This window comes from Artemia franciscana, chromosome 1 (genome assembly GCF_032884065.1).
Source record: "Artemia franciscana chromosome 1, ASM3288406v1, whole genome shotgun sequence".
NCBI lineage: Eukaryota > Metazoa > Arthropoda > Branchiopoda > Anostraca > Artemiidae > Artemia > Artemia franciscana.
Window position 1 is genome coordinate 48517096 of NC_088863.1, and position 23985 is coordinate 48541080.

At 35.0% G+C, this 23985-nt stretch overlaps 1 protein-coding gene across 2 annotated transcripts in view; it reads left to right on the top strand.

The window, feature by feature from the left end:
• Positions 1 to 6217: 6217 nt before the first annotated feature.
• The window catches only part of LOC136030908 (major facilitator superfamily domain-containing protein 12-like), a 50568-nt gene continuing 32800 nt past the window's right edge, over positions 6218 to 23985 (top strand). Inside the window, exons 1-4 of one of the 2 annotated variants that reach the window (XM_065710008.1) lie at positions 6218 to 6516; positions 13867 to 14074; positions 14519 to 14633; positions 17859 to 18026. In XM_065710008.1, the coding sequence (XP_065566080.1) occupies positions 6231 to 6516; positions 13867 to 14074; positions 14519 to 14633; positions 17859 to 18026 (777 nt within the window). In that variant the 5' untranslated portion in view covers positions 6218 to 6230. The remainder of the gene's footprint in view (positions 6517 to 13866; positions 14075 to 14518; positions 14634 to 17858; positions 18027 to 23985) is intronic. The other variant, XM_065710018.1, reaches the window with a different exon arrangement.

The following is a 23985-nucleotide window of genomic DNA, read 5'->3' on the forward strand; positions in this document are numbered from 1 at the left end:
TTTACTGCCATACCCGCCATCAGAAACATGTACACCGTAATATCTTTGGATTCAAAGCTCACTCTGTCACAAAATCAGAACATATTATTATATTTCTTACAATTGGCCTCTTTTTTCATTTGTTTTCCCACTAAAATGTATCCTTGCCCATGCATTTGGCCATAATTCTTGCAACTGTTTTAGTTTGTCTGGCAAAATATTTGTCATAAATAACTATAACTTTAAAGCCATAGTAAAAGAAACAAGTCATTAATAGAACGGGTGGTTTCTTTATATGTAAGTAAAGTATTAGAGAAGAATACGCAGAAGCACGTTCCCCACATTAATCAAACTATTGACCTTAATTCATTTGCTGCCTAAATTATCGGATATAGTACACGTCTCTCATGGGAATATTATTAGTCAGATCAGAGCATCTGTGCTAATTTTATAGTTAAATGTCCGGTATTCCAAGGAATAATAATTTTTTTTTGTTTTAAGCTTTAATTTATAATTTACTTTCATGAGGGAAACCACTCTTTTGTTTGTGTTTCGATAAAAGAGGCTTCATAGAATTACTGAAATAGAAAGATGGACATGTTAGACCTCTTAGATACCAAAGCAATACAAGGATTTTAGATATGTATGAGTGAAGTTAGGAAATGGGTCATTTGGGCTTATGCCCCTGCTCCAATTCGCAAAATTTCATGAAGCCAAGGACTTTTTTTTATATTTTGAATAAAGATCACCAGAGACCGAACTTTGCTCTGTCCCTAGCTCTAAGCACGCAGCAGGTTTCTATTTATGTGATTCTCAAATGACGCACTATTATAATTATAACGTTATTCTTAAGTGTGAAGTCATGAGGTGGCAAATCGACTTTCGTCCTTCTATTACCATCGTATTTAACTTTGATGCAATAATTTAATAAGTACGTTTGATTGCAATACTAACTACTGCTTATTGTAATTGCTAATAATACCAATTAATACTTAATTCTTGCCCAAAAACCTTTCATATCTGCAGGATATCCGGTAAACAAGAACCTGAACGAAGAGTATTCGCATTGCAGAAGGTGTTTTGGACACTTTTGACTTTTCTAGGTCATATATCAATTGTTTATAGTCGAATCCGCGGCCATGAGCTATAAAGGCTTGTTTTTTATGTCGTATAACAAGCTTGATTCACAGTATGGAGATCTTCTAAAACTTGTTGCATCCATCGTGTGATAGAAAAGTGCTTTTTAAATGGAAGCACCCTAGATGAGACACATCATTTACGTTGTAAATTTCACCAATAACTCACAATAACTGGATCTCAGATTTTCATGTACCTTTTTCCCTTTTTCAGACATTTCCCGATAATGGTAAAGTTTTCTGGTTTGTTTGCATTTGTTTCAACACCTGGTCATGTAAAAAAGGGCTTTTAACATTGAACCTTGTTGTCCACTTACCAAATCAAATCGAGCTTGGCTGATATCTTGCATTCAGTATTATCCAGTTAAATGAATATTCTAACATTGAACCCTTTGACTTTTCTTGGGGTATCGTGACCAAATAGTCACCGAAATGCTTTATTTGATGTAATGCTGCGTCCTTTTACATAGGTGTCTGCTTCATTATAAATCAAACATTGTTGATTTTCGACAATCCTAATGAAGTAAAATCATGTCCTTTGTAGATGTATTTGAATAATTACTGTCTCAGACCTATCCTGGGAATTTATTAAAAATTAATGTGGAATTTCATATGGTGACATGGCGATTATCACATGTATTTTGATGATAATTTGAGTCCTTTTGATAAACAGAAAGGCCATGTAAAAATTCTTCTTAATTCCTTTCGTCCATTTTAGGGTTATAATGACAGCAATACTTTCGTTTTTCATCATCCGCGAGAGATGAAACTAAATTTTATTGTATCATGAAACTGAAGTGGCACTGAAAGTTTCAATTTTTATTAATCATATAACTGACTCTTGGTTTTTACTTCCCGCACGGATTTTGAATCTTCCACGAGAATACTAATACTCTTAATAAAGGGTTGTCTTTGTTTGGAATTTCAGCTGAGATTAGATCATCGATTTTGACTAGATTATAAATTCAATCACCAGGACAGTTTGATCATAAGTTATGGCAGGACTTATGATGAATAGCAAATGCATATGTGCTAGTCTACGTTTTGGAATTTCAATTGTATGGACACATGCTGCCACCTTTCCAAATATTGGTTTTTGTATGAATTCAATGAATAAATTATTGATTATTTCATCAAATTTTTGTTTCGAGATCGAGACGATCCTGAGTTGACTGCTCTATAATAAGTTCATTCTCATCCGATATAATTCGTGCAGATTCTTTAATTTCTTGCTAATCAGAATTACAAGTCATAGTTAAGAAGAAATCAGCATGTCTAAGGTGACAAACAATAGCCATGGCATCTTCAAAATGTTCAGCATAGTATTATTACTGTCCTGAACTTCGGTCTTTGGAATGCTATGAAAGTCATATTCAAAATCCGTGACCTTTAAAACATAATAGTTAATTCAAAAGTGCCATGCTTCTGACTTTCGTTTTTTTCAGATCTGTGTGATCTTACGAATTTTTAAAAAAATTCAAATTGATTTCTAAAAATTTTAATTTTTCACACGGGAACTCGTTGTGTTGATAAAAAAAAAATACCCCGGGTCAAACCCTTCAGTGTTGTGAATTTGGTTTACAAGGAATTAAAGCAACCAAATCCAGTTTCAAAAGAAAAGCTTCCTGTTTTAGCAATGGAAGGTACTTTAATAAAAATATTAGAATCCCTTGCAAAATCCTATTTGAGGAAAGTATAAGGTTATTAACTTATCTGAATGAAAGTAATAGCGTTCAAGTTGATAGTGTGAGTTGACTCGATCAGTTGAATCCAATCTCCTAAATCAAATAGCTTTTAAACCTCAGACTTTCCAACGGCATTTCTAGTTAGCAGACATATTTTAAAACAATTAATGCATTGAAGGCAATTCAGCAGCAATTCAAGTCAAAATAGAAGCTGAAGTAACGTGTCTACCCAGATGCCAGTCAAGTGAGAAGTCTAACTACACCCGATGCGCTTGCTTGGCATCTAACGTCCAACAAAATGTGCCAAAAGACTATTTAAAAAATAGACCTACCTATACTATTCTGCCAAATTCTACCAGATTTTGTTATTGTCTAACTAATTTGTCTAACTAATTATTGGTATTTTGTCTAACAAATTTAGATGCTTTCAATTGGGCTTAATAGAAGCTTCAGATATTGATATTTCAGAGCTAGGAAACATGAAATTAGGCGATATAGAATATTTTTACTCAAAAATGAAGGAATGGGTACATAGACAGGAAGTAGGGCTCATGTAAAATACTGAACCTACTAAGTCTAATTTGTTTACGTTGGGAAGGTATTAATAATAAAATACTAATGACTCATTTTAAGACTAAAAGTGAATGGTTTCAGTATTAGTAGTATATTTTCCTGTAGAATAGACTGTGGCTCAGATAAATTTTAACTACAGCTATAGGAACAAATAGGAAGGATTCAAGGTTTAACTATTGTGTTTTTATTTTGAGATTTCAACGCCCATATCGGTTGCAATAGGGATAGAAAGTGTCCTATTTTAGGCAAATATGGTGTAGGAAAAGAAAACTGTAATGGCTACAGATTGCTGCAGTTTTGTAGGTATAACAGTATATTTATAACCTATACAGTTTCCAGTCGTAAACAAGTGAATAATATCCAAGGCTTAACATGCGAAAAAGCTATGAAGAAAAGGAAGATAAGTCTACAAACAAAGAATATAATACTGGGAGATACAGTGATGACAGAGGTGAAGCTGTGTTTTGAAGCATGGGTGTTGTAAAAATGGAAGAACATTTGCTAGTTTGTTTCTAGAGAAATTGCCTAAGGATTGTTTTGGGTACCAAAATGACTGACCTTATCTCAAACAGTAAAAAGTGCGAGAAGTATGGTTAAATCCCCCTTTCTAAGGCTAAAATGAGAGAAAGGCTGAGATGGCTGGGACATCTTCTGTGGATGAAGTATGACACATTCCAAAAGATTGTCCTTTCTGGCCAACCATCTAGAGCCAAATGCAAAGTAGGTCGTCCCTGGTCGGGGTGGTAGGATGTCCTAAAAAAAGTTTTGAGGCAAATGGGATCTTCCCGGAAGGGCGTAAAGAGCTGGCGATGAATAAATATTGTAGGAGAAGAACCGTACATAGCTATGATGGCCTCGGGTGGCCTGGTGGCTCCTCTATGGATGAACGCTGACACATTCCAAAAGATTGTCCTTTCTGGCCAACCGTCTAGAGCCAAATGCAAAGTAGGTCGTCCCTAGTAGGGGTCGTAGGATGTTCTAAGAAAAGATTTGAGGCAAATGGGAGCTTCCCGGAAGGGCGTAAAGAAGGGGGCGATGAATAAATATTGTAGGAGAAGAACCGTACATAGCTATGTTGGCCTCGGGTGGCCTGGCGCTGCAGTGAGTTATTAGTAGTAGCAATAGCATTAAACATCTTTTTGACTTACTTAAATAGTAAATTTTAGCATCTTATGGTTCTATTGTGTTGAGAAAATTCAAATCTAACCAGCGTTTTCAAGCCAGACTAAAAATTGCTGTTACTCTTTCTTCACTAGCATCTTCAACTTTTCACTAGTATGGACCAGAACAAAATTAGGCCAATATAAATGTATTTACGAAATATTTGCTTCATCTACCTCCTGAATACAAGAGTGAGTAAATCACTATCAAACTTAATGTTGTTTGGACTGATGTCGCCGTCCACCTACAAATAGAAAAGCAAAATAATGAAGTTGATTAACTCAATTTCTCCCATCTGCTGAATTAATGATTTTATCTGCAATTTTTTTTGTTTCGAAGTTTTGGATCCATTTTTCGTCCAGCTTCTCAGTATTTGTAGCAGTTTATTTCTATTCTCCTTTTCTTTAAATACTTTGGCTTGTTTTTTGCTGAATTAATGAGTTTATTAATTAGTAAAGTTGTTGAAAAAGCCGTAGGGTTCACTTTGTACTAATAACGCCTTCTTATTTGTAAAAGTGAAATACATAATGATTATTTATAGTATTTTTCTGGCCCAAAGTCTAATTTTTCGTATTTTCTAAAACTTTGTTTAATTTAATAGCTAATGTTAGACGTAGTATTATTTTGTTAAGCAAATTATAATTTTTTAAAAGTTTGTTATTTAAAGTAGCCAAACTTAGAGGTAAAGTCCTTTCAATACGTACTTTAGTGAGCTAAGTTTTAGAACTACTTCGGCATAAGAAACATAGTACAAAAAAAATTAAGGTATCAAAATAAAGTCTACCAATTGAGATAACTAAATTAATAAAAACTACAACATGAGAGCAACAAAACACTTTCTTGTAAAATTTACACGGGGATCATTAAAATATGGAGGCTATTGATGCTAATGAATGTGATAGATTATAATTTGGCTCACTGGGCATGGCTCTTGATGTCACTTGTCCAGCTTCACCCGGACTTGGTAATTTCCATAGAAGTAAAAAAAAAGAGTTGTTAGCTGTCTTACTAGTTTTTGCAGTTCATGCTATTCAAAAATTTCATTTACGAAGTCTGACCGCAAAATTTTGGTGAATCGACCTTCTATCTTTTTTCTATTTTAACGCAGATACAAATATTACTTTAGATAGACAGACATATACTTCTTAAGGTAAATATATCATAATTCATATAATTGAATTACCAATAAAGTGAACATACCACTGAATGCCTTTTTTATGCTCTTTACGAATATAATCATCGCGTCTATCGCAAATTCAAATTCAAGCACTTTTTGACCTAGCCTGACCTAACTTAATTATAAATGCTCTTGGCACTAAAAACATTGTATTATTTTGTCGAAAACGACCCACAACTCATGCTTTTATTGAAAATTCGTCATTTTTAAGAACTAAAAAGTGTTTAAATTTGAATTTGCGATAGAAGCAATTATTATATTTGTAAAGAATGTAAAAAAGGCATTAAGTGGTATGTTCACTTTATTGGTAAGCTAATTATGCAAACTGTGAAATATTTACCCTTTTTTATTTATAAACATTACACATCATATCCCGCTCTTCCTGCAAGGTTCTACGACCTGTAATGTAGCGAAAGCATGTGGATTTGGCTGTAATCCATATTTGGATTTGTTCCGGCAATTTAGGTAACATATTCTTTGAACTCTAACAATGTTTGCTTAAATTCAAAAGTCAAAACCATGTCCAGTTATCCTCCCATTATTAATGGTTTCTCCTTATCATGGAGGGAGAAACTCTGTTATTCTCTAGGACATATTCTGAACGATCTGTGTGCTTCTATGTGGTTTACCTATCTTCTTGTGTACTTTCATTATGTTTTAGAGTTTAGTGACAGTTTACCTGGAGTTATTTTATTGATAGGACAAATTGTGGATGGAGTGGCAACACCATTTGTGGGAATACAAATTGGGAGCAAGTTTTCATTTATTTGTACTGAAAATAGATGTAAAGGATGGTATTTGTTTGGTATGTATAAAATATGAGGTACTTGTAAAGATGAGAAGGGACTGGCCCTATGGCACATGAGTCTTGACTCATAGGCTTAAAAGGTAAACCTAAGTATATGGCAAAATTCTGGTTAAGGGGCTTAGACAATTGAAATAGCCTAGTGAAAAATAGCCTTGAATAGGTTTGTTGGATTTGGCTCCATACAGGTTTGCAACATTTGACTTTAATAGGCCTAGCCATTGATCCTTTGTATACTAAGGATTAAATATTATCATTTACTGCTATATGAAAAGCAGTATAAAGTTAAACAAAAGAAAGTATCATGCTTTTGACTTTTAATGCCCAATTTGCTATAGAGTAAACATTAATAAAGTCATTCATATAACTTTCTATACCTCATTCTATTAAATCTAGGCTATTATATTGCAAGTATGAATAAAGTCATCCACTGGGTAAAATACTTCTTTTGGGAAAAATAACATTTCTTCAGTATTCTGAAAAATAGACAGGTTTTTAGACTGACCCTATTGTACCACTGTATGATGCAATGTCCACATATTAACAAGATCCCCATGTTTATCTGCCTTCTTGTTAAAATTTTCACCAATTATTTGTTATCATAAATTCAAAATATGCTCTCAGAAAAAATTATAGACCTATTTAATATTTGTGTTTTTTAGAATAAAAACAAGTAATAAAAGTTACTTTTTTGGAATCAGAAGACAATGAGCTTTTGTTAATATGTAAGTAAAACTATAATACTGAAAGGATATATATATTAAGATAGGATAATTGGTATTTCCAAAAAGAGGTCCTTCTAGGTAAGTCAATAAACCAATATTTTCAATTATTTGACCTTAAATAATTTTATAATCATCATATTGATACATAGCTTAGATTTCTTGATATTCATTAATATACACAATTCTTCTCAATTTATGTTTGATAACAGGATGTCAAGGTTTGAGTTTTACATGATCATAGTCAATTTCATACTAGTTTTTTACTCAATGACTTAATTCCCCTTTTGTTCATAAAAAGAGTAAGAAATATAAACAGTTCAAAACACTATTAAATATACTATAAAAACATTAAGGACATGACAAGTGATGGACCTAGCTAATTAACAATACCATTGGAAGGTTAGGTGTTCTACTATTCCTATGAGAAAATGGTTATGAACACCTTTCATTTTATAACGTATATTAAAAATACTAAATACTATTGCCATTTTGCTATTCCTATACTAAGGAAGTAATCATAAAAAAATGGCAAATGTAAAATACACTGAATTAATGGATCTTTTTCTCAACTGAAGAAAAAATACAACACTGGAGCCAAAAAGAAAACATCTAGGTCAAAGAAAGCATTAATGCTTTCTTTGGCAATTTAAAGTGATTAAAGCATTAATATCTAGGCCAAATACTCTGAATTAATGGATCTTTTTCTCAACTGAAGAAAAAATACAACACTGGAGCCAAAAAGAAAATATCTAGGCTAAAGAAAGCATTTTAGAGGTGGCCTAGTATATGTTGGTTGAACCAACCTCTGACCCAGGCAAGTCCTCCATATGTCTTTCTGATTTTTTTCTTTCAGGCTATGGATTAAAAGGCATTTTCTAATCACAAAGAGTTTTGCCATAATGAAGGCCAAGATATACCAAAGAGTTTTCTTCTGGAACTACAGTTCCATCTATATTAATATAAAGAGGACCTCTAATCTGTTTATTTATACTGAAGATTAAAAACTTAGTTTTGGAGAGTGGAACAGTTAACCCTGTGGAATTTAAATGCCTAGAAATTGAGGTCACAGCTTCCTGCAAACCCAGATAGATTCTCATCTAATATTGGAAGGTCATCAGCCTACAAAATGTGACTGGTATCAAGGCTATCTAGAGCAACCAAAGGATGCAAAATTGTTGTAGCTGAGCTAAGACCTACAATGAAAATCATAGGACTAATCACTGACCCCTGTTTAAGCAATCTCCATATGGGTACCTTGCTTGAAATTAAATGGCCAACTCTGATTCAAGTGGTAGAATTTTTATACCATGACCAAAGGGACTTGTAAATGAACAGATTCACCCTGGATTTCAAGAGAGATAAAATGGACAGGGAGTGCAATATGGAGTCAAATGCTCCATTATATATTGATTACACAAGCAAATAATTCTTTCTTGGAGTACTCATATTGATGAAGACTTGAAAGAAGTGTTCTGTGAGCATTGTGAATAAACAAAAACCCCTTTGGAACCCGAACTGACTGTCCCACATATTTGCTCAATCCTAAACCTGGTCAAAGATAACTTTTTCTAAAAGCTTCCCAAGAATCAAACAAACTTTAATAGGCCTGTAGGAAGAGAAAACAGAAGGGTCTTTACCTCATTTTGGAATGCAAGAACTTAGGCCCTCACAAAGTGACTTTAGTACATAATTCTGAGAAAAAGCAGCTTGAAACAGATAAAGAAAGATGTGATAAATCCTTGGAAGAGCCATACTTCAAGTGATTCGACATGATTCCATCAAGACCCACAGACTTGCCAGATTTTAGAAGTTGTATCCAGTTTTCCATATCAGAAGGTGAAACTAAAATAAAATTCCTATAGGCATTTAAATCATGAAAATGTGCTTATAGTTTTGATTTAAAGATGGTATCTTGAGGAGGAGGGCTGGTTGCAAAATCTTTAGAAAAATGTTTGATCTAATTGTCTATTGAAATAATATCTGGAGAAAAGGTTAGAAAGAATGTCAATTTAGACTTGTAGTGCCTTAAATGGGAAGGGGTATTACTGAGATCAGATGATAGTCTAGTGATTAGATAGAGTCTAGTGATTTCCACAAATGGACAAGCTGGCAAAATTTATTTTTCATAAACTTTGTAAGATGGAAAAGCACCCCAGACTGCAGTTTATCAGCCCCAATCCACACATTACACCAAAAACAGTGACATACTTTTGCCTCTTTAAGGCCTGGATACATAGACCAGCATATTTTCCTAGTACCCCTCCTGATTCTTTCAAGGGGAACAGAAGCAGCATCTGTGATTTGTATCACATGAACTATCTGGGCCAGATAAAGCTCAAGGAGTAGGAGATCAGATGAAGGAGAAGTAGCTAGAAGATGGAAGGGAACTTTAATTTTCTCTAGTTGTGAATCAAGAGTAAGCTGATAATTATGTAGATTTGTGTAATTCCAATTCAGTTTTTAAAACCAATTTGGGCACAGGGTTAGTAGGCAAGGATGAAGGGTCAAAAGGGACTAGTAGCTCCAGATGAGAATGATCACTTGAAACAAGTTCATCGGAGATGACCACCAGCTGAGACTGTAACTCAGATACATTAGTCAATGCAAAATCTATATTAGGAACCCTTCAAGAAAATATGTGGACAAAACACATAAAAGAACATGCTTTGGCCATAATGAGTAATTTGATGGTAAATAAGTAACAGATAATAAGTAATTTGTTGGTAAATAAACACAAATAACAACAAATTTCCCCAAATTAGCAGCCAGAAAAAAATCTGAAAGCTCAAGTAAAATACTCCAAAACCTATTCCTTACAGCAATCAAGAGACCACCAGATAGGCTACTCATAGATATGGCAGGTTGTACATAATGTGTTTGTTCAGAAAATTGCCAGTGCTGGTTTGACTGTAGGGTCATAAGCCCTACTCTGGTTTCAAATAATATGTTTTATTTTAAGTTTAAATTAATTATTCACTGTAGTTTTTATTTGTGTTACATCTCATTTAATCATTGATAGTGATTTCTGCTTATTTTACATTTAAATTACAATTCGACTTTCTTTCCTCTTGTGTTAGGTTTAGCTCTTTACTTTTCTTTCATTTTTTTTTAGATTTTAAAAATATTAGTTTCTGTTTCTTTTTAATTGACTTCATTTTTGATTGGTGTATAAGAGGAATATTTGTAAGATTTTTTTTTTAATATTAAGAATTAAGATCTGGGCTTAATATTTTTATTTGGACAACATTTTACCAGAAATTTTGATCATGGTTTTATGTATAAAACTTTAGATGGATAAACATGGGGAATATTCTTCTAATAAATAGATTGAAAATATTCATAATAATTCCCCTTCTTTAGGGCTGAAATCATCTTGGCAACCATCCTGTTACAATTGTGAATATAGAGCAATATTGATTGACCTTGTTACTAAAGAGGCATATTTTGTTATCTTTAGTTTTAACTCCTTGTTTCTTCAAGTAAATGCATTTTGAGCTCATTTGTTAAAAGATTTGTGATTTATTTCCAGTCAAGGTTTCCTTGATTCTGAAACTTAATTGAGGTGTCTTCATTGCCTCGACCTGCATTAGGTAAACTAACATACAAAGAATTGTTTGCACTAAGAATCAAAACAACCAGATTTTTATTGCTACATTTTTTTTATACTTGATGAGCTTCCTGTGATTTTACTTACTTAAAATCAACTTAACTCCCTTCCCCCTAATATTCAGTCAAAGTTTCAGCAGGTCCTCTAAACTGTTAATTTACAAATATGTCGTGTCTCATATTTCAAGAGATAAAATATTTCGTGTCTGAGATATTGTATATGCTCCCTTTTTGACAACAATGATGAACATATGTCTACTAGTTTAGTTTAACTTTCCTCCAGTTTTCCTTAATGTTACAGCTAAAAGCCAGTCTTTTGATTTATTTCTACATTCTTTAAAAATTTCAACTTGAAAACCTTAGTAATTTTGAGATATTTAAGATACATCCTTTTCACAGCCTAGATGCAAGTAGTGTCTTTTGGTTTAGTTTAGCATTCCCTGGGAGTTCTAACTAATTATTCTTAGCTGTCCCTGTTATATTGCAGATAGCCTACTCCTTGCATTCTCAATGTTCATTGTGTCTTCCCATTTAATCCAGTACTCCTTATAAGTCTCAACTAAATATTCTTAGCTGCTCTTGAGATATTACAGATACATCTTTTCATGCCCCAACAGTCAGTAAAAACATTTAATTTGAGTAAACTGCAGGACCCATATGTATTACATAAGCATACATCTACTTTGTCAAATAAGTTTTCCATGCTAAGGGACGAGTTGTCAATTGATAATCAATGGGAAAAGATAGTCGAATTTTTAAAAGAGGCATCACAAGAAGTTGTGGGATATAACAGGAAGGAGAAAGAGCAGTGGATATCTGAAAGTACCTGGGATATAATTGATCAAAGGGCAGAAGTCAAAATTCTCATAGATAGGCATGAGAATAACATGGCATGCACTAGAGAATATCTAGATGATCTAAAAGCACAGTATAAGTGACTCAATAAACAAGTCAAAACATGGACTAGGAACGATAAGAGGGTGCACCTCAAAACTATGGTTGATCAGGCTGAAGTAGGCGCCAGGCGGGGAGATGTTTGTACTGTGTACGCTATAATGAAGGAGCTTGCGGGTATTTCAAAGGCTTCTTTGACTCAATTGAAAACAAAGAAGACATCTGATTAACCCAGACAGATGACTTAATCCAACACTGGATGGAATATTTCAGCAAGGTATTAAATCAGGTACCTCCCACAACTTCTTTAAATATCCCTGAAGACACATTGTTTGATCTTGGAATATATTCTGGACCTCTCTTGCTAAGTGAATTAAAAGAGGCTCTAAAGACTTTGAAAAACAGAAAGGCAGCTGGCAAGAATGGCATATCCCCAGAACTGTTGAAATATGTAGATGCACCCTAGCAGTGCCCATGTTTGAACTTTTGGGATGATGAAAAAGTTCCGAGTGAATGGTCAAAGGCAGTAATTGTCAAACTTTTCAAATAATGAGAAAATACTAAATATGATAATTGAAGGGGAATCGCTTTACAATGAGCTGACAGCAAGGTTTTGTGCCAAATTATTTTGGCACAATAATTTTGAATTCTCAAAAGAATTCAAAGTAAAGTGGAGAAAGATCTGAGAGATGAACAACATGGATTCCGCCAAAACAGATCATGTTGTGACCTAATATTTAGCCTCAGATTCCTGCTTGAAGAATCTAATGAATGGCAGGTTCAACTGCTCACAGTATTTATAGACTTTCTCAAGGCCTTTGACTCAATACACCGTAAGACCATGTGTAAAATTTTAATGCATTATGGGATCTCAATCAAAATTGTAAATATAATTAAAGCGCTATACCTGATATTATGTGTGCAGCACAAATGGAGGATGGCCTAAACGAGTGGTTTGCTGTTCAGTCAGGTGTAAGGCAGGGCTGCATTCTATCGCCATTATTATTTGTCATAGTCTTAGATTTTGTGCTTTGTGAATGTAGCTTCAGTGGGGTCTACAATTGAACCCACTAATAGAAGCTGGGGTAAAAGTCGACGTTTAACATTCTATAAAAGCTCCAAGCGATAAAATAGCTGTAAATAACGACATCAGAGTTTATAAACACGTTAGGCAAGAACTCGATACTGCATCAGCCTCTGTTAAAAAAAAAACAAAACAAAAAAACAGAGGTTTGGCTTTATGTTTTTCATAATGACAAAAGCAAAAGAAAAATGTAAGCGTCTAATAACAAAAAACGTAATTTTTACAAAGGCGCCAATTCTAATATAATGTAATCTAAAACGTTTAAGGGGTTGATTGATGAAAGTGAAGCACAGATAAATATGATTAGAAAATTAGTGAAAGTGACAATTGTAGAAAAAGGCATGTAAAACCCGACAGCGAGAATCACGTTGAATTGTAAACGAAATTTTGAACAGTGATCAGTGGCTGGAAACTGGAAAAGATGTGTTTGTTATTTATAACGTCTTAAGAAATTCAATGAGATTATATATGAATCCAAACTGCCAAAGCAAGAACCGTGGGAAAAACTTTTTGAGGTAAAGACGAACAAAATGGACAATGAATTATGTGGTTGGAAAACAAGAAACAGCAATGACTGGTCACGAAAACGATCTAAACAGGCTAGGACTTTAAGAAAGAATTCTTATTTTTCAAAGGGTGGCTGTATAAAACCTGAGGTGACGTCATGACACAAAGAAAAGTCTCAAATTGTTTGCGGCTAGAAGACAAGCGATAATAAGAATCCATACATAGAAGCCTGCTACTTACCGAGTGCTGAGGCCCCGAGGTGAAATCGGGGGCCAGAAGGAATTTCTAAATCGGCTAAACAGCACAATATACATATATTATTTTTTTTGGAATCGGTTTGGTGTCTATCAATAACGTTTTTATTCAATTTTGCGTCTTATAGTGACTACATGCTATCCAAAAATAATGAGTCAGAGACACTTGTCACTTTAATATTTTTAGTTGAAAGGAAGGCACTTGTGCTTTTTAGCTAATTTAGAAATTCCCTAGCTTAGTATATATTTTGTCTAAAATAATGGTCTGATTTTTTTGCAGGTACAATCTGTGTGCTATTTAGTTTTCCATTCATTTTCCAGCCATGCCTGGGCTGCCAGGATAGCCATAAGTGGGCTCAGTTGATATACTATGCTGCGTTCGTCACGATCTTTCAAATTGGATGGGCTGCTGTACAAATTTCGCATTTGACGCTTATACCAATTCTTGCCAAGGATGACAGAGCTAGGACTGAAATTACATCTTATAGGTAAGCTACAGATTAAGTAGATATTAAGTAGCGTTCACTTTAAATTGTATCTACAACAGGAACCTCTTGCAGTCAAAGAATTGGGTCTCGATGCAAATTTAGCGTAGAAACTGATACATTTATGCATTGTTTTGTTGCCTTCAGTTGCGTTCGATCTGCAGCAAGCTGTTTTTTTTTTCGTACTTCGTACATTTACGAAATTCAAAATTTAGAAATCTATATTTCATTTGAAAATTATAGAAAAGTAACTGAAATATACAAGAAAGCCTGTAAAGCTTTTTAGTTCTTTGGGGAATGCTCAACACTCCTCTTAATGAAACAATATTATACAGAAATACAGCTTAAAATGATATGCGCTTTAAGCTGAATCAATTAACAGTGTCTAATAGCCAAATTTTTAGTGTCCTTTGATACTCTTGGGTTTAATGTTGTATTTTTATTTAGGTACGCATGTACAGTAATATCCAACATAACTGTCTACATTATAACATGGACGGCTTTTGGACTTTCAAGTAGTGCCACTTCAACAATCTCAGCAGAAAATGTTGATCAGTTCAGAGTAACTATATTATAATTCTCTCTTTCTTTCTCTCTCTCTCTTTCTCTCTCTCTCTCTCTCTCTCTCTCTCTCTCTCTCTTTCTTTCTGATAAGATATCCCACTCCTTTGGAAAGGGTGGATCCCAGGGGTGTCACAATCCCGTTTTTTATGTGACGCACCCATAGTACGCATGCTGGGAGCTGAAAGCTAATAAAATATTGGGGGTTGAACCACTATTACCTGCAAACCGATCGTTAGAGCTTGGTGTAGTTGGGAAGTTTAAAGGAAGCTTCTAACAGCTGATTCTTTACTGAGTCTTCCCTATGAATTATGTAGCATGCTTTGCAAATCAAGTATTCCAAAGAAGATAATAAAAATTATCTGCAATCAAGAGGTTAAAATAAGTATATTTAAATAGAAACCCTTATGAAGCATTGGAACATGACCTGCAAATTGATCGTCGTACCCTGGCATAAGGGTGAAAACGAATGGAAAGATTTATAAGCCGATTCCTTACTAATTTTTCTCTCTGGATAAAATGTCAAGCATTGCAAGTCGAATATTTAAAAAAATATGAAAAAGAAATGATTTCGTACACATAATTTGTTTCTCAAGGTGGCGAAGGTACAAAGAGTAGGGATAACGAAACGGAAGTGTACTCAATATTGCAAAATTTCTGGGATTATGTGTAAAATGTTTTTTTATGGTGCAAAATTGAATAAATTAATCGACACAATTTATAAAAATCTACGAATACTGTAATCTCTTGACATTTTTTTCTTTTGATGTATTTAAGCAACCATATTTCATTAAAACGAGAAAAAATCCAGTATTGCCAGATATGAATCTCTCTTATGGTCAACGTTAAAGAATTTGTCGTTAGGTGTGATATAATTAGAATTCTGATATAATTCTATTTCTGATATACTTGGAATCTAGTTAAAACAATGATGCTTTTCTGCACAAGGTTCTGCTTACATGGACGGGATACTTGCACATTCAAGCTTGGTTATTTATAGGGATTTAAACAGTAAAAAGGAGGAGATTTTCTTAAATCAAAGACATAGTTTAGTCCGCTCTCTCAGGATATCATTTGAGTGAAAACCATGGGGCTGGTGTCCCTCCCTGGTGTTCAAAAAAGTGTAATGCATGTAATAACAAACTGAGTATTCTCTAAAATGGGATCAAGGTTTTTACCTCTCCCTGTCCTGACCATGTTGGTTACTAGGAGGACTAGTTTCCCATAATAAATTTACTAACTACCGCCCCCCCCCAGAAAAAAAGAAGAATCTAAGTCCATGGTCATAGTCCCAATTGAAAAAGTCATCCTTCTTGCCTTGCGCTGTCTTAAAAGAAAATTGGCATAAACTGTCTGCTAATTTCTGTATCAGTTTTGATTGCTATTAATTTGTGCCTTTTACCAGAATTGCGTTCTGAAACTCCCTTTTGATACTATGTATGTATTTTTCTGTCTCTCTCAGTTAAACTACATTTTCATATCAGCAACAAACAAATCGTGTACATATGCGAGTCAAACTTGTTATTAACTATTAATAAGTTTTTGCACTGTATTACAATTATTACTTTTAATTAATGCAAAATGCATAATATTGTTGCTCTGCTTATATAGAGAAGTCCAATAATGTAAATTATGGACAATGTCAATTTTGTAGTTAATATGGGGTTGTGATATGTAAACTGTGTGCCAGATTTGAATAAAAGCTGAAAATCAGAATGCATAATACAGACAATGTTGCAAAAAAAGTAAACAAGTATCATGTAATAACTTAAAAAAATTTATGAGATTCTCTTTTCTTCATTTTATACGAATTCAACATTTTTTTTTTACGAAGGCTATTCAATAAGTAGCGAGTCAAATCACTGTAGGTAGAAACAATTTACTTAATAAATTCATAACTTTGCCTACTAGTCAACACAGTCCTGAGCAACGTTAATAAACTTGTCCCGCCTTTGTTTTAATTTTTTGTACGTCGCTGGCATCCAATTCTTTAGATTGAAGCCACTGTTGCACCTGATTTTTAACTTCGTCGTTGTATCAAACATTTTTTCTGTGTAGAGCCTCTTTTAGGGCTCCAGCTAATTGAAAGTCTGATAGATCAGCTCAGGATAGAAGGGGTAATTTTGAAAGGTTTCCCAATCCAGTTTTGAAAAGTTTATTAGTCAAGAATTAAGCAGTTTATAAGCAAGACTATATAGAAAGAATATTATATATCTACCCTGTTTTTCCTTCTTTACTTTTGTCAGTGGCTTATAGAGCCCTTAAAGGAATGCTTCCAACCAAGCCAGTTTTACACCAACAGAGTTGATTCTCAAGCAACCGACAGACCACAAAAAAAAAGGCAAAGGATACGGCATTAAACTTTACAGTCTGTACCGGTGGTGCTGATCTCCGTTTCTTGGCCCTTCAGCCGGGAAATGCAATGGGGGGCTGGGGGCCAGCCATCCTGTGCTTTCGCACACCCTTCCTGTTTACCTTCCCCAGATTTCTCCAGATACCCATTTAGAGCTGGGTCGACTCTGGCTAAGCTTACGGAGTCACGCCACTGACCCCTGTCCCAAACTGAAGAATTGAGTACACTGGGATTCGAACCCGCGTCCTCTCAGACAATGGATCCCGAATCCAGCGCACCAACCCACTCGGCCAGGACGGCTCTGTGGCCGTCCTGGCCGTTCCAGACAGACCACAACGCTACAAATGACGGGCTTCAGCTAATTGAAAGTCTGATAGACCAGCTCAGGGTAGAAGGGGTGATTTTGAAAAGTTTCCCAATCCAGTTTTGAAAAGTCTCTGGATTTAGTAGTGACATATATGGGTGCAAATTGTCATGGAGAAAAGTCACATCGATAGTCAAGAATCCACAATGTTTCAGTAAAATCAAAAGGATATCTTTTTTTGTGAGCATATCACTGTAATAGTGGTTGTTTCTGACTTGTTGATCTTAAGAACATTCACAATAGGTAGGTTAAAAATCAGGTACAAAAGTGAGTCCAATGCCAATCAAAAGAATTTTATGCTAGAGACATACATAAATTAGAACTACGACAGGATAGGTGCATAGATGTTGCTGGTCTATGTGTTGAACAGTAGCCACAGTTTTCAATTGATTTAATAAATTGCTTCTGAGCTGTAGCAATTTGTCTTTCTACTTATGGAATGACCCTCGAATGTTCTTGTGCTTGTGCATTAACAGGTAAATAAATTGTCCGAAATCTTTTTTTTTCAGAAAATAGTTTTTATCGCTGTTGCAATAGGTGCAACATTTTCTGCTATATTTTTCTTTGGTGTCAAGGAAAATAGAGATGTCACCAATGAAAGCCAAGAAAGGACACACAGCCAGGAGAAGCAGCTAAAGGGTATTCTCGACTGGCTAAAAGAGTGGAAATTCTATAAGGTAATAAATCTCTATGACAAATATCTCTAAATCGTTATATTTAGTAATTGTAATATTAGAATACTATTTGACAGTTTTCCTAAAATGCACGAATTTCTGTGAAAATAGCTCGACTAAAATAAAAAAAAAATCACATCTTTGTTCTTTACTGCTCGCAAGGGAGGAGCCCCACTGTACATTTACTGTCTCATTTAAAAATACCAAAATATACATAAAGTATAAAATCATGTAAACATTTGGAAACTATATTTTTGTTGTTGTTATTTTATATTGTCTTTGTTGTCTAAATCCATTGAATAAGTGAGAGCTTTTTAATGACACACATGGGACCGATGCAATATTAAGGAATTTTCCTAGGAATATTAAGGAATTTCCAGCTAATGTCTTCCTTGCGTGGTGCGAATTAAATCAAGTGCACAGCTTCACTTATCTATGTAGTATTTCCAGTAAAGATAGTTGAGGTGGTAATGAGTTAAAAGAATCGTTAAAACGTTGAAGAAAAAAGGTTAAAAGAAAAGGTTAAAAGAAAGAGGTTAAAAGAAAAAAAGCCAAGGTCGAGGTGTTTTTCTTCACATTTCCAAAAAACTTTGTAAAGTAAGGAAGACAAGTCTGCGAACAAAGGTTAGAACATTGAAGCTATAGTGGGAAAATATGGTTCTGAAACGTGGGAGCTTCGAAAGACGGAAGTAGATTTGTTAGATATTTTTCAGAGGAATTATTTACGGATAGTTGGGTATACGTCTCACTAGCCGTTTTTCAAACCGTAAGCTTTACGAAAAATATGGTTGTATCCCGCTTACGAGTGCTATAATGAGAGAATCGTTAAGATAGCCCGGACATGTTATGCAAATGAAAATTGAGAGATTGTTAAAGATTCCCCGTTTTAGTTATCCAGCTAGGGATAAACGTGAAGCAACCTGAATGAGGTAGGAAGAAGTCATATAAAATGATTCAGAAGAAATTGTAAGTTCTTGAGAAAGTTAAAAAGGGAAGTTTTACATTTATTGATATGGAGGAGGAAAGCCCGTAGCCGTGTAGGCCACAAGTGGCTTGGTCCTGCAGTTAGACGTTAGTAGCAGTAGTAATTAGCGCTTAGTTACTTACTTAAAGACGAGGCACTGGTTATTAAGCCCAAGTTTGCACCAAGAAGCTGCTGGACCGTGTTTGGCAAAAGTGATCTGTACCGTATATGTGGTCAAATGGTTTGAAGCCAAGACTTGTCCCACTTGTAGCCATATTTCAAGTAACCACCTAATGTTTCGATATCCATCTTCGATGTTCTGCCGTGGCTTGGTGTGACCTCTGTGTAGTAAGTAGTAGCATTATAAGCTAATATACCTAAGTAAAAGTACTTGTTTACCATGTATGCCAAATGTAGCTATTTGGTATTGTGGCGTTTCGGTTCTAATATAGCTGGTATAAATAAAGGTATTTTGAGCTAATGCGTGTCAATTCTTAAGTCTTTACGGCAGCTTTTTCTTCTTCTTTTCTATTAGAAGATCTGGGGACGCATTTTGTCAATGCAACTCCAGGCCCCGAGTCCCCGTGTTACCAAGCAGAGATCGATTCTATTGTGCTACCACAAGGTCGCGTCTAGTGTCTTCGAATAAGATATTATTGCTCTATATGCTCTATTTCTTCAAAACTAAACAATTTGCCTGCTTGTAGTGCTGGCATTATACTACTGTGCTTTTTGATATTTAAGGTTTATAGTCCCTGCGGAATACTCGATGGTCCTTGTGGATTGTCGACAAGTAACAGTTGAAATTAAAACGATGAGATTCTTACATTGTTGGGTTTAGTATTTTTCAGATTTATCTACTTACTGAGCCAGGGTTATGATAATATTTATACTTGTTTTAATATAACGATTTGAATTTCTTAAAAATAAATAAATTTCACATTTTCACATTTTTCTGACGAAACTTGCGAGAATGCAGATGAAAAGATACTTTCAACGCATCTTTTCATCTGCATAAAACTTAAAATAAATTTCAAAATGTAAATTCGGTAGAAGGATATAATCAAATCTCGGCTATCGAATGATAGTAAAACTGTGATCTTACATTGAGTTATTAAAACCGTAGGACACTAGAATAATAACATACCGAAGACTTAGTACTGGAACCATTGGTAGGAAATTACCAGGGACAGGAAAATTTAAGTCGGATTTTCTATGTTGGTCAAGCAGAAATTTACGAAGTTAAGCGGATATACAACTAAAAAATTCGGTAATTCAGTTTTTAAAAAAAGAAACCTACATATATTTTCATGCAGTTTTTGGTGTTATTTGGCACCAAATTAAGAAAAAGAATAAAAAGAACTATGGTTGAAAAATTAGTTAAAAAGGCTGAAACATGTGGCACCATACATCTTAAGAAAATGTAGCTTTCCATTACAAGTGTAATTCTTTTCAGAAATTGTTATTGTATGGTAGAAAAGCGGCGTCAGAATTGACTAATTAGTTTTGCTTATTTATCTTAATGGCTAACCTTGCAACGCAGACGAAAACTTGGTTCTGCTCAAAAAACCTAATTAAATTCGAAACAATCAAAGTAATAATCTTTGAAAATCGCAGTTTTCCAATGCCAAGAGATCTGGATTAATATTTTGTTTATGTATAAATCTATACATAAATATTAACAACAAAGAGTCGCTTGAATGCCAAATACTTGTGTAATAAAATCTAATGAATAACTAAAACTATGCATCGCGTGAACGTATAATGCTTGGTTAAACCTTCTCCACTCCTCTTGAAAGCAAAAAGCAATACTGTTATTTTGGATTATTAATATTTTCAAATTATTAGCATAATTAACAAAAGATAAAAAGGGTTGTAAAAGCTATGTTGAAAAAAAAAAAGATAGTCGAATTTTTAAAAGAGGCATCACAAGAAGTTGTGGGATATAACAGGAAGGAGAAAGAGCAGTGGATATCTGAAAGTACCTGGGATATAATTGATCAAAGGGCAGAAGTCAAAATTCTCATAGATAGGCATGAGAATAACATGGCATGCACTAGAGAATATCTAGATGATCTAAAAGCACAGTATAAGTGACTCAATAAACAAGTCAAAACATGGACTAGGAACGATAAGAGGGTGCACCTCAAAACTATGGTTGATCAGGCTGAAGTAGGCGCCAGGCGGGGAGATGTTTGTACTGTGTACGCTATAATGAAGGAGCTTGCGGGTATTTCAAAGGCTTCTTTGACTCAATTGAAAACAAAGAAGACATCTGATTAACCCAGACAGATGACTTAATCCAACACTGGATGGAATATTTCAGCAAGGTATTAAATCAGGTACCTCCCACAACTTCTTTAAATATCCCTGAAGACACATTGTTTGATCTTGGAATATATTCTGGACCTCTCTTGCTAAGTGAATTAAAAGAGGCTCTAAAGACTTTGAAAAACAGAAAGGCAGCTGGCAAGAATGGCATATCCCCAGAACTGTTGAAATATGTAGATGCACCCTAGCAGTGCCCATGTTTGAACTTTTGGGATGATGAAAAAGTTCCGAGTGAATGGTCAAAGGCAGTAATTGTCAAACTTTTCAAATAATGAGAAAATACTAAATATGATAATTGAAGGGGAATCGCTTTACAATGAGCTGACAGCAAGGTTTTGTGCCTAATTATTCTCAAAAGAATTCAAAGTAAAGTGGAGAAAGTTCTGAGAGATGAACAACATGGATTCCGCCAAAACAGATCATGTTGTGACCTAATATTTAGCCTCAGATTCCTGCTTGAAGAATCTAATGAATGGCAGGTTCAACTGCTCACAGTATTTATAGACTTTCTCAAGGCCTTTGACTCAATACACCGTAAGACCATGTGTAAAATTTTAATGCATTATGGGATCTCAATCAAAATTGTAAATATAATTAAAGCGCTATACCTGATATTATGTGTGCAGCACAAATGGAGGATGGCGTAAACGAGTGGTTTGCTGTTCAGTCAGGTGTAAGGCAGGGCTGCATTCTATCGCCATTATTATTTGTCATAGTCTTAGATTTTGTGCTTTGTGAATGTAGCTTCAGTGGGGTCTACAATTGAACCCACTAATAGAACTTCATGATGGTGTATTTGCAGACGATATTGCAGTCTTTGCTCACAAATCAGAAGCTATACAACACAATATAAATGAACTTTTGCGTGTGGCAAATGCTGTTGGACTCTCCATAAACGCTAAAAAGACTAAATCAATGCCAAATGTGGTCATCCCTGACTTAGTTGAAGGACTCTTGGTCAACAATGAAGAAGTTGAAGTAGTGAGAGAGTTCAAATATCTTGGCAGCATTCTTAGGCAAGATGTCAATCCTGAAAGAGAAGTTTTGTGCTGAATAGCCTTGGCTGGCTCTGCCTTCAAATGTCTTAGATATGTTTGGAGAAATAACAAATATTCCTAGAAGCTAAAGCTCAGAATTTATAATAGCAATGTCCTCTCCGTCCTTACATATGGCGGTGAAATTTGGAGCATCACTGTGCAACTAGAAAAACGACTAAGGGCATTCGATAATAACTGCCTAAGATCTATTTTGAATATACATTGAGCCGAGAGAATAAGAAATGTTCAGATTTATAGCATGACAAATCATACCCGTCCTTGATGTCATTAGAAAGCAATGATGGATGTATTGGTGGCACATGATGCGGATGAATGATGGAAGGCTGCCACATGACATATGGTGTTGGACACCCCCTGGCCTCTGCAAGTCAGGGAGACCCAAAAGGACCATTGGCAGGATATTAGAGGAGGCAAAGTTGTAGAGGTCTTCAATGGAGGAGCCTTGGCCGATGGCTCAGGACAGATCGTCGTGGCGAACCACTGTTGCTACCTAATGTGCTTCCAGGCGTGGGAGGACCTATGTCTAATTCTAAGTAAGGCTTGGTAGTTTGAGGCAACGAAGACGCTCACAATAGGGAACGGTTTGGAATTTGCTAATCAATTTTGTTGCTCGCCTTTGGACTGCTTCTAGGATGAATTTGTATTTGTTATAAAAAGGGGATACAAGTTTCATGCCAACTTCAAGTTTTGGTCGAACAAGAGCTTTATAGGGTTGTCATGACTCCTGGAGAGCCGCTGCTGATGGTTCTCTTTATTCTTCCTAGGGTCTGGGTAGCTGATGAAACAGCAATAGCAGCATGAGATTCAAATTTAAGTTTCTCATCAACCAAGACACCCAGATCTCTATCCTCGGGATAGAGATCTGATATAGAGATCTTTGAGACAGAGATCTCGTTAATACCTCGCTCTTTACACTAAAGCTTAAATTTTCTCCCAATTTTTTAAGAATGACCCCTGAATCACAAAGGCCGTATAATAAATAGTTGAAATTACTAAAAACTACTTTAGAGTAAAGAACGAGGTATCTAGGAGGAGGTGAACCCCTCATATGCGTAATAATTTCTGTTCGGTTTAAGTTGTAACGCTGCTCCTTACTTGCAGTTGAAAAAACTTATTCATATTTATTTTTCATTGTTTTTTGTTTTAGATAATGCTAGAAAAACCTGCGCCCCCTTCATGGAAACTCTTCCCTCATGATAGATTATTCCATGGAAAGATCCTCCCACGTAACCCCTTCCATTCAACCCCCCCTCCAACCAAAAAAGGTCCCCCTGAAGACGTCTTCAGACTTCACAATAATCATTACTATATGTAAACACTGGTCAAAGTTTATAACTTGCAGCCCCTCCCCGGGGACTGTGAGGGACAGAGTCGCCTCCAAAGACATAGTTGTTAGGTTTTACTATGGTGTCAAAACTACGTTTTCTAGAGTTTCTTTTACTGTTGAGCCGGCTTGCTCCTTACTACAGTTCGTTACCACGAACTGTTTGATAAAGTTTTGGCGATATGTATTTCATAATGACAAAAGACAAGCTGGGGTAAAAGTCGACGTTTAACATTCTATAAAAGCTCCAAGCGATAAAATAGCTGTAAATAACGACATCAGAGT